At 41.3% G+C, this 12452-nt stretch overlaps 2 protein-coding genes across 3 annotated transcripts in view; one reads left to right on the forward strand and one right to left on the reverse strand.

Annotated features, from left to right (window-relative positions):
* Positions 1-5747, forward strand: part of MANBAL (mannosidase beta like) — a 29377-nt gene extending 23630 nt beyond the window's left edge. Inside the window, exon 3 of the mRNA XM_073606527.1 lies at positions 1465-5747. Within this exon, the coding sequence (XP_073462628.1) occupies positions 1465-1572 (108 nt within the window). The 3' untranslated portion in view covers positions 1573-5747. The remainder of the gene's footprint in view (positions 1-1464) is intronic.
* Positions 1-12452, reverse strand: part of GHRH (growth hormone releasing hormone) — a 99148-nt gene that overhangs the window by 60269 nt on the left and 26427 nt on the right. The gene's annotated exons all lie outside the window — the stretch shown is intronic.

Raw genomic sequence — 12452 nt, forward strand, 5'->3', positions numbered from 1 at the left:
GATTTACACTGTAAATTCAAAATCCTTGTTAAAAGGTGTTCTGACTGACTGGGGCCCAAGCAGAGCGAGTAAAAATGGATATATTTGCCAGCACACCACGGATCTTCAGTCCAAATGTGTTTTTTTTTTTTGTTTTTTTGTTTGTTTTTTTTTTTTATTAAAGCATGATCATATCACAAGCAAGCGAGTGCAAAGTTTCGGCGTCACGCAGGTCCCCTTCATCAGGCAGAGCGAGTGACCCATTGTGGTTACTATGCAGCCCCTCAGCTGGGAACTTGGAAGACAACGGGGATCACTGTAGTAGTGGAGACAACTACAGTGATTCTCTGCTTTTAAGGGGATTCGGGGGTGGTAAAAACAGGTAGTTGAACTGCTTTTTTCGCTGCCCTCCAAACTACAAAGGCATACATATGCTAGCAAAAATTATATCCCTAGCGGCATTCGTCAAGCAGTACTGCCCGCTGAACATGACCCATTTAAAGTGGTTGAAAAGGCTGCATTTCTATACAAATTCTATGCATAAAGGTAAAAAGCCTTCTATGTGCTGCTCCTGCCCCCACTTACCTGAGCCCCCTCTCGATCCAGTGATGTGCACGAGAGCCTTAGCTGTCCCAGGGCTCCTTCTCCCCATTGGCTCCCACTGCTGTCAATCACAGCCAGTTAGCCAATAAGGAGAGAGCGAGGGTGGGGCCAAGTCACAGCTCAATGTGGTTGATTTACTAAAGGCAAACCCACTGTGCACTACAAGTGCATTTGGAAGTGCGGTCGCTGTAGATCTGAAGGGAACATATGAAATGAGAGGAAGCTCTGCTGATTTCTATCATCCAATCATGTGCAAGTAAAAATGCTGTTTTTTATTTTCCTTGCATGTCCCTCTCAGATCTACAGCAAATGCACTTCTAAGTGCACTTGTAGTGCACAGTGAATTTGCCTTTAGTAAATAACCCCTATGTGTCTTATGGATGCATAGAGCAGGGCTCGGGAGCGAGCATACACCAGTGCTCCCATAGCAAGCGGGTTGCTCTTGGGGGACACTGGGCAAGACAGAGAAGCCAGGAGCACCGGCGGGGGACCCGAGAAGGAGAGGAGCAGGGCTGCTCTGTGCAAAACCATTGCACAGAGCAGGTAAGTATAACATGTTTGTTATTTTAAAAAAAAACGGAACCTTTAAATAAACGGGGCTGCACTTGCAGTGCTGTGAGCTTCTAAATGTTAAAATGGGCAGTGAGGAGATGACCTATCACCTCGCCATCTATCACCCACCCTCTGAAAAGCAATTCACTGCAGATTGCTCTTAAAAGGGCTACCACAAGTGTAAATGTGCCCTTACGCACCTGTATGTACAGGTCCATTGAAACCAATGTTCTGCATTCAAATCAGTAAAAAATGCCTGAAAACCTAAAAACCTTTAAATTTTTGATGCCCATGTGCAAGAACCCTAATTGTTTTCATCCCTCTCACCAGGAACCTGAGGCTTCGGAAGTAAAAAGCACAGATGTGTTGAAAAAACCCAAGATGGCCTCTGTGACAGCTGGTAAAAAGCAGAAGAAAGAGACAAAGAAGAAGAGGTGAAGGAGGTCGCCCCCTGCTGTTATTTCTGATAACCTCGGCCAGACTCATCACACTTTTCACATCTCACCTGGCCTGACATAACACTAATACAGTCATTGTATATATTTTATTGCATAAAGGTTTGTTTAATAAAATAGCAAAAGGTGCAAAGTGGAATACTACAGTCGCTAATCGAACCTTGTACCTTCAGTAATATGTGGTCTACCTTCAGTAATGTGAATTATTGCTGTTGCTATGGATACTGCACTGTGCACTGAGCACTTTGCTCCCTATTTGAATGAGCCTGATTATGAACAAAAGTCCTTCTGCATCAAAGGTCTCTGAACGTTTAAAGTCCAACACAGGACAATATTTTTTTTTCTTTATATAAAATAGACCCCAAGGCAGTGCAGAAAAGAAAAAAAAAGAAGAAAAAAAAAGCAGTTCAGGATGCAGAACTCACCTTTTAATTTGTAGCTGCCTGCACTACTACTTTTTTGCCACAAGAGGTCCTTCCAGGTTGAATGGTGCCCAGTGGCCAAGCCAGGAGTTGTTCATAGGAGCAAGTCCTATTCCAGCTGTAATTTTACCCATAGGAGTTTAACTTGATTGGTTATTATGAGCAATACAGATAACTTTTCAATAGTATTTCCAGTATTCTTTATTTCCAGTAGCGTAACAGAAATCAGGCTTTCCCATTATTTGATTCTGCAGCCCATGTTTCTGCATTACCTGTCTGTAGTTCACACTACAAAGTAAATGGCCAACATGCATAAATGTTAAAAAGGAAAAAAAAAAAAAAACATCTTATTGCTTTTCATTAAATTATATTGACTACCAACAGAAGAGGTCTATTTGCATTTGGAAAGAGATGATCCTACAACGTTCATAATCACAAAAAGGCTGAACTCCCAAAAAAAAGACTAAATACAAAACTGAATTACGTATTTGTGAAGTTTTTCCTTTAAAAAGGAGTGTTATTATGCTTTTATAGGGGGCCATGTCATTTTTCAACCAAATTTGCAGTTAGTCCTTCAACTTCCAGGAAACGACGACTCTAAAGCCCAGATGTTACTGAATATATATATATATATATACTGTATATATTATGGTGTTTTTAAAATCGAGCACAAAAACCGCTACAATTCTCCATGTTTTCTTATTTTTGCTTCAGTTGGCAAGCCAGTATTTTTTTTTTTTCTCCATTTTATACACTGTAAATAATAATGAAAAGTGATCTGCGCTGACTTCTAACACATTAATATTATTAAAAAAATATTAATCCCAAATAGTGTGAAAAAATAAAACGCAATAGCTGAAATCCAAGAAAAAAAAAAAGTGTATACATCAAAAAAGTCCATCAAAGTGATAAATGAGTGACAATAATCCTGAGTGTCCATAATCGTGGTGAATCTTCTAAATAAACAGTTCTGTTGTGAAAATGATATTAATCTTCGTGACTAAATAGTCACGTAATAATCCCAGAGCCCATGCCTCCAAAATGGAGAAAAATAAGCCTTGGATCGATTTTCTGGGATGGGATCGCCTATATGTCGTCCATACTCCCAATCGATATCCGTGTAGATGGTTATGGACGTGGTTCTCGATATGCTGAGCAAGAGAATCTCTGCTGACAGCTTGAATGGCCTCAAAATGTTGTGGTTCCGTTATGGACACTCATTGTTCGCCATTAAAAGAAATAAAAGAAAACGGGGCTTTTAACTTTTTTGATGTAAGAGGCAACTTGGCATTTTCAATAAATTGTATTCTCTTTACATATTACACTATGGGAGCCCTGTTTTCTTTTATTTCTTTTAATGGCGAACACTGAATGTCCATAAGGGAACCACGAGATTTTGAGGCCATTCAAGCTGTGAGCAGAGAGATTCTCTTGCTCAGCGGATCGAGAACCCCGTCCATAACCATCTACACGGATATCGATTGGGAGTATGGACGACATATAGGCGATCCCATCCCAGGATATCGATCCAAGGCTTATTTTTCTCCATTTGGAGGTAAGGACCCTGGGAGCATTATGTGATTATTTAGTCACTAAGATTAATATCAATTTCACAACACAACTGTTTATTTAGAAGATTCACCAGGATTATTGTCACTAATTTATCACTTTGATGGACTTTTTTGATGTATACACATTTTTTTCTTGGATTTCAGCTATTGTGTTTACTTTTTCACACTATTTGGGATTAATATTTTTTTATAATACTAATGTGTTAGAAGTCCGCGCAGATCACTTCATTATTATTTACCCTTTATTGTGTTTAGTGTACACTACAGATCTTGCAGCGATTTCACGTACTTCACATTATTAGTCTTCATTGTTTATTCACTTAATTAGTAGCGCGAAGGACCTCACTTTAAATTAAACTATTTTATACACTACTTGTTGAAAATTAATTAAATTAAAAAAAAAAAAAATTACGCAGTGTGTTTTTTTTTTTTGTTTTTCTTTTTGGTGATTTGTCCAATGTGAAATTTGTGTTTTAAAGTCTGTGGGTTTGAAGGTCACCCAGTATTGTGGACAGTTGGTGGATGTGGAGTATGAAGTGTGCATAGGAAGAGTGCGGAAAGGTCAGGCATTTGGCACAATAAGAAGGGCCGTGTGACAGATTCCAGAACTCGCTAATCTGTAGAAAACCCTAATCGGGAGGAGGAATTATAAATGAAGACGTGTAATATGTTTTGGCAGTTAAATTCATTGTGATAGTTGCCTGTCGGATAGTTTACCTTTTTTTAGTTTTATGTTTTTTACCTTTATATTGATAACTCATGCATGAATTCAAGTTTTCGGCCCAAATAACCCTGTAGTGTTTTTAAATTGGTGTTTTGCATGTATTTTGATACATTTTAGTGCAATCTCATAGCACTGAAACACACACACACATATAGATATAAAACACATATACAGCAATTATAAAGCAGCGAATGGTACATCATTTTAAAATTTGTTGGCATTAAAAAAAATAGCTGTGGTAAATATTAATGGGGGTTCTAAATTATTTTCTAGCGAAAAAAAACAAAAAAAAAAAATACACTGATTATTACATGTAGGAGAGAAGTGTCAGAATAGGTCTGGTCTTTAAAGCGGGGGTTCACCCATACCACCAAAAAAAAAAAAAAATATTAAAAGCCAGCAGCTACAAATACTGCAGCTGCTGACTTTTAATAAATGGCCACTTACCTGTCCCAGGGTCCAGCGATGTCGGCAGGCGACGCCGAGAACCCGCTCGGTTCTCGGCAGCTGCCACCGCCATCCTAGGTGAGGGAATCAGGAAGTGAAGCGTTGCGGCTTCACTTCCCGGTTCCCTACTGCGCTGCGCGTCCCTAGTGGTCCCCGCTCTCTCCTGGGAGCTGTGTGTTCTCAGCAGACAGCGCGGTGGGGACGGGAAGAGGCATAGACTCCCATGGGAGTCTATGCCGGAAGTGGGTGCAAATACCTGTCTTAGACAGGTATCTGCACCCCCCTCCCCCCTGAAAGGTGCCAGATGTGACACCGGAGGGGGGGAGGGTTCCGAAAAGCGGAAGTTCCATTTTTGTGTGGAACTCCACTTTAAGTAATTAAAGTACAGTAAAACCTTGGTTTGAGAGTGACTTGGTTTGAGAGCGTTTTGCAAGACAACATTTTTAAATACATTTTGACTTGATGTACAAGCGATGTCTTGATATACAGGTAGCGTCATGTCACAACTGAGTATAAAACAGACCATTCGGGGTAAAGCTGTCCACATAGACCATCCCCCGCATCACCATCGACGTCATCACTTCCACGCTGCGCTCAACGAGTGCTTCAAGCCTCGCTTTCAGATCGCTCTACTGCAGGGTAGTCTTCCCGGTCACGATTGCAGACTGACAGCGGTGAGAGGGGGCGGTGCGGGGGATGGTCTATGTGGACCGCTTTACCCCAGATGCCTGCGTACTTAGATGTGCCTCTTTTATTTATCAACCATGTGAGTTGCTAAATGTTGTACCTTCAATAAATGTAACCATATTTCTACACTTAGAGGCGCCTCTCTTCTCTTTTATACTCTGTAGCTCCTGCTGGATTTTGGTTTTAATCCCCTAGTGACTTCCATTTGTGGACAATTTATGGTTAAACAACCTATCATATTGCTATAATCTTTTTATATAGACTATAGACTAAAGGACTTATGAATAAATGGTTGTGGAACAAATCATCTGAGTTTCCATTATTTCTTATGGGGAAATTCTCTCTGATATACAAGTGCTTTGGATTACAAGCATGTTCCCGGAACAAATTATGCTCGCAATCCAAGGTTTTACTGTATATGTGAAGCCTTACCTTGTGAAACATTCCATTCCGTTAGAAATAAAGGCGAAAATGTTTGTGTCTTTTCATATAAAAAATAAATACATACATATATATATATATATATATATATATATATATATATATATATATATACACACATACACATACACATATACACACACACACACACACACACACACACACACACACACACACACACACACACGGGGTCCCCTACTTACAAACATCCAACTTACAAACGACTCCTACTTACAAACGGAGGGAGACAACAGGAAGGGAGAGGAAATCCACCCCTAGGAAGGGAAATTCACTCCTGTAAGAGTTAATATGGGGAAAAGGTGTCTTCACTGATGCTTTATCACCAATCCTTGTTTCCCTAATAACCCAAAATGTTCAAAATCCAATTGTCATTGGGACAGAAAGTGAGGTGAAATCTTCTGAAGAGTAGCACAGACAGCAAAACAAATGTTACAGGGGTGATAACCCTTCCCTATGTTATCTAAAAAACTTAAAAATAGATTTTTTGGCTGGAGCTACACTTAAAAAATTTACCTGTTCCGACTTACAAACAGATTCAACTTAAGAACAAACCTAAAGTCCCTATCTTGTTTGTAACCCGGGGACCCCCTGTATGTATGTATGTGTGTATATATATATATATATATATATATATATATAATTACCTTTTTTATTTTTAGTATTAAGTGATCACATAATCTCCGTTCTCAACTGAATAAGAACTTGGAGAGGTGGGGGTGGAGAAACAGCAGTACACTGCTCTCTTCAGTGATGGGCTGTGCGGAGGGTGTCAGCACAAGTCTGATAATCGGAAGACACGAAAGCTGTTCTCCCAGCAAGGCCACAAAACTGATGATGTGCTTCTATGCCAGTTGGAAATGGGACAGCAGGGGGACTGGCAAAAACACCAGGTATTTCACACAGGTTAAGCCATACAAAGAGAACAGGATGCTTAATAACACAAGTGTGACACATGCATAGTACAGACAAATATCAGGAATCTGAAATGTTGGGTTAACATATTCTTTAAGTGGTTGTAAAGGTAAAAGGTTTTTTTTTTTTTTTGCCTTAATGTATTCTCTGCGTCTCTGCTCCCCCCCCCCCCCAAAAAAAAATACTCACCTGAGCCCAATCTTGGTCTAGCGTTGGTCATGTCTGCAGCATTTCTTCTCTCCTCTTCCCCGTCTCACAGGCTTGGCTGAGAGCAGAGGGAGTCATTGGCTCCCGCTGCTGTCAGTCAAAACCTGTGTGCGGGGCTGTGTATCTGAATATACTCAAACAGCCCAGCGCGGGATCAGTGGCTTCCTGTGGCAGCACTCTGTGCGGGGGGGGGGGGGGTTATGGGGAGCCAGGAGCGCCAGTGGGGGTGCCCAGAAGAGGAGGATCGGGGCCGATCTGTGCTAAACTATTACACAGAGCAGATAAGTATAACGTTTGTTATTTTAAATGAAAAACAAAAATAAAATAAAGCTTAGGTTCAGTTTAAACTGATGATTTTGACCATGGATATGCAATTAGCGGACCTCCAGCTGTTGCAAAACTAAAAGTCCCATCATGCCTCTGGGTGTCATGCTTGTGGCTGTCAGAGTCTTGCTATGCCTCATGGGACTTGTAGTTCTGCAACAGCTGGAGGTCCGCTAATTGCAAATCCCTGATTTAGACCTTTTTTCCTTATTTACCGTATATACATTCTTTTTTTTACATGACAAAGGATTCCCAAAGCACTATGAGCTAGCCAAAAGGACAGGACTGCAGCTTATGCATGTATTTGTAAATGTCTGCAAACTAAACCCCTGTTTTTAACGCAAACTGATAATTCGGTTATTGGAAGGCTGGTTGCTGAGTTGAGCTGGGAATTTTCTTTGCTTTTCTTTGAGATGCGTCGCCCTTAAATGTGCTCCTCCTTGCCATAGGTGTGCGTAACGCTGCAGGTATGGGGGAGGGGGGTGATTATATGTGCACATGCCTAGGCTCCTTGCAGCGAAGGCCAGTTATAGGTGGGGGCAGTGGCCATTTGTTTGTGCTGTTGGAATACTGGCGAGGGGACACACTGGACACCTTTGCTGCCATTGTGCTATGTGCTGGGTGTCCAGTGTGCCCCAGTGCCTGTAAGGAGGGGGTGGGCTCCCTCCAGGCTCACTTGCCCTCTATCCATTATAATGCATGTGCTTCCACTGTGGAGGCTCATAAAATCTATAGTTAGGACGGCAGATAATACTGGGGTGCCGTATAGTGGCTCTGTAGCGTACGCGTGTATTTGCAAATGTGTGCAAACTAAACCCCTGTTTTAATGCAAACTGTTAGGATTGTTTGCAGACTGGTTGGTGAATTGAGTTGGGAATTTTCTGTGGTTTTGTTTGAAAAGGACAGTGAAGCAGAAGTACCCACCCTTTCTGTCTCACTTTGTAAAACTGAAACTTTAGAATGAACCATGTGGTAGGGAATAAGTCACTTTTCCCTTTTCTTGGGGAGGAGCCTTCTGTGGTCACTGATCTAGTAGCAGGTTGGTAAACAGAGCAGGTGCCAAATGAGCAAATCAAGTTATAACCCCAGGGTACCAATTCTTTATCCAACTTTACCCCAGAATAAAACTCAAAAGCCATGATGAAGTTGGCCTTCCACACACTGAATTTTTCTTAAAATATAATTAAAGGCAATTTGTTTTTGGATAGAGTGGAGATGGATTAGAGCACATGTCACTTTTTATTGCTGTCTGTGCCCCTGTCAACCACCTGCTTACTGGGCACCTAACCCCCCCTCCTGCAAAGACCAATTTTCAGCTTTTAGCGCTGTCACTCTTTGAACGACAATTACGCGGTCATACAAAACTGTACCCAAATTAATTTTTTATCATTTTTTTCCCCACAAATAGAGCTTCCTTTTGGTGGTATTTGATCACCTCTGGGTTTTTTATTTTTGTTAAAAAAAATTAAAAAAGACCGATTTAAAAAAAAAAAAAAAAAAATACAAAACCGTTTTATATTTTGTCAATAAATTTTACAAACAGGTAATTTTTCTCCTTCATTGATGTACGCTGATGAGCACCGATAGGCGGCACTGGTGGGTACTAATAGGTGGCATTGGTGGGCACTGAGAGGTGGCACTGAAGGGCACTGATGGGTGGCTGTAATGGGCACAGATAGGTGACACCGATAGGCAGCACTGCTAGATGGCACTGATGGCACCACTGGTGGGCATTGATAGGTGGCACTGATATATACTGGTGGGCACAGATTTGTTGCACTGTGGGCACTGATCCGTGGCACTGACAGGCAGTACTGGTGGGCACAGATGAGGCGACTGTGCCTCTTCCCCTTCGGGACCAATGTCCCTTCAACAGAAGCCGGTGATCGCCTTTTTTTTCTCCTTACGCTGTCAGCATGAGAAGAAAAAAAAATGATTACTGATCTTCTGTTTACATCACGTGATCAGCTGTCATTGGCTGACAGCTGATCACCCAAGTCTCATTGACGCAGGGCACTTGCGGTGAGCGTGCAAAGGGGAGAACGTCTACTTGATGGCCTCCCTGCAAAGTAGATCCGCGCTGTAGCCGTCATTCGGCTATAGCGTGGATCTGAAGAGGTTAAGGAGACTCCCCCTCTCTATTTATCCTGTTTACCATTATCATTGAAAGTGAAAGAAAATCCCAAATTTTGGGTTGTCCCCAGAAAGGTAATAGAGGGGAAATCTTCCAATGGGCACACTAGTTCTGGTGACCTGGGGGGCCCAAGGAGTTCCCTTAATTTATAGGGATTTTCTCTCACTTCCGGTTTGGCTCTGGGACAGGAAGTGAAGGGAAATCTCTGCAATGGGACACAGATGGCAAAAAAAAAAAAAAAAACCTGATGGGTTAAATCCCTCCCATACTCTATTCAAAATTTAAAAAAAGGTTTACCTATAGTTCTACTTTAACCTGCACTGGAGGAGTAAACTTTTATCTGAACTATTAATAACAGTTTGGCGCTCACAGTTTTCTACAGTCTTGGGAAATTTGCCCACAGAGCTTCATTCGAATCTATTGAGTACTAGTGAACTGCCTTAGAACAAACCAACGTAGTACATTTGATTGTTCACCTAGACCAGTGATGGCGAACCTTGGCACCCTAGATGTTTTGGAACTACATTTCCCATGATGCTCATGCACTCTGCAGTGTAGATGAGCATCATGGGAAATGTAGTTCCAAAACATCTGGGGTGCCAAGGTTCTCCATCACTGACCTAGACCATGGACCAGCGTTCTGCCACCTCACCCTTCTACTGTAATCACAAAATAACAGTCACCTATGCCAATCATTATCAGTGGGCATAGATCTCACATCTGGGGGGAGGAAGATGCTCCCCTCTACAGTGAAATGAATTAGCCAGCCTTGCATGGTTAGTGAACTGTTCACAAAAAAAATTTGGTTGGATTTTACCTTTACATTTACCATTAGATGATCACTACTTGACCCTAACGTTTTAAAACACTGGGATATCTGTAGGTAGGTACATTGACACCTCCATAAGCACCCTTGCTCTGTTCATGTTGAAGAATTGACTATGGGCTGGGTGTTTGATGGTCAATCTCTGCATGAATGCCAGATTGCTATCTAGAGAAAATTTTTATAAAATACATCTGGGATAATAATATTTAGCAAAAAACAAAGACTCTTCCTATCTTGGTCATATCCAAGGCCACAATGTTATCTTTAATGCAATGGAGATCCTTCAAGTAATTGCGGTAGCCCATGGCTCTTTGGGATGAAAGCCATTTCTGTACATCAAAGGACTTTCTACAAGGGAGAGGTCAGCTTCTTTGGTGGGTTTAAAGTAAATGTCCTCATAGATATGTTGTAAATGTGAGGGAAAGTGATAAAATGAAGCCAATGCTGTATCAGCATATCGTATATTTCCACCATTGAGTCACGAAACTGCCCTAAAATCTACAATTATGGCATCCAATGGCCTGAAAAAAATCTTTAGCCAATATCCCACCTGGATTCCAATTCTGTGCGCAAGCAGGTACTGTATATATGTACACTGGGCTGGGAACAATGAATCCGACCTTCACCTTCACTTTCAACAGTCTCTCTTTTGTAATATTATATACCCCTTCCTTTGACATTATTGCATACAGTGCTATGAAAAAGTATTCACACCCCTTGAAATTTTCTACATTATGTCATAATACAACCAAAAACGTAAATGTATTTTATTGGGATTTTATGTGATAGACCAACACAAAGTGGCACATAATTGTGAAGTTGAAGGAAAATGATAAATGGTTTTCAATTTTTTTTACAAATAAATATCTAAAAAGTGTGGCGTGCATTTGCATTCAGCCCCCTTTACTCTGATGCCCCCAACTAAAATCTAGTGGAACCAATTGCCTTCAGAAGTCACCTAATTAGTAAATAGAGTCCACCTGTGTGTAATTTAATCTCAGTATAAATACAGCTGTTCTGTGAAGCCCTCAGAGGTTTTGTAGAGAACCTTAGTGAACAAACAGCATCATGAAGGCCAAGGAACACACCAGACAGGTCAGGGATAAGGTTGTGGAGAAGTTTAAAACAGGGTTAGGTTATAAAAAAAAAATCCCAAGCTTTGAACATCTCACGGCACACTGTTCAATATATAATCCGAAAATGGAAAGAGTATGGCACAACTGCAAACCTACCAAGACATGGCCGTCCACCTAAACTGACAGGCCAGGCAAGGAGAACATTCATCAGAGAAGCAGCCAAAAGGCCCATTGTAACTCTGGAGGAGCTACAGAGATCCACAGCTCAGGTGGTAGAATCTGTCCACAGGACAATTATTAGTCGTGCACTCCACAAATCTGGCCTTTATAGAAGAGTGACAAGAACAAAACCATTGTTGAAAGAAATCCATAAGTAGTGCGGTTTGCAGTTTGTGAGAAGCCATGTGGAGGACACAGCAACATGTGGAAGAAGGTACTCTGGTCAGATGAGAACAAAATTGAACTTTTTGGCCTAAAAGCAAAACGCTATGTGTGGCGGAAAACTAACACTGCACATCGCCCTGAACACACCATCCATGAAACATGGTGGTGGCAGCATCTTGTTGTGGGGATGATTTTCTTCAGCAGGGACAGGGAAGCTGCTCAGAGTTCATGGGAAGATAGATAGAGCCAAATACAGGGAAATCTTAGGAGAAAACCTGTTAGAGCCTGCAAAAAGACTTGAGACTGGGGCGGAGGTTCACCTTCCAACAGGACAACGACCCTAAACATACAGCCAGAGCTACAATGGAATGGTTTAGATCAAAGCATATTCATATGTTAGAAAGGCCCAGTCAAAGTCCAGACCTAAATCCAATTGAGAATCTGTGGCAAGACTTGAAAATTGCTGTTCACAGACACGCTCCATCCAATCTGACAGAGCTTGAGCTATTTTGCAAAGAAAATTGGGCAAAACTGTCACTCTCTAGATGTGGAAAGCTGGTAGAGACATCCCCAAAAAGACTTGAAGCTGTAATTGCAGAGAAAGGTGGTTCTACAAAGTATTGACTCGGGGGCTGAATACAAATGCACGCCACACTTTTCACATATTTATTTGTAAAAAAAAAAAAA

The sequence above is a fragment of the Aquarana catesbeiana genome, linkage group LG12 (genome assembly GCF_042186555.1).
Source record: "Aquarana catesbeiana isolate 2022-GZ linkage group LG12, ASM4218655v1, whole genome shotgun sequence".
Taxonomy (NCBI): Eukaryota; Metazoa; Chordata; class Amphibia; order Anura; family Ranidae; genus Aquarana; species Aquarana catesbeiana.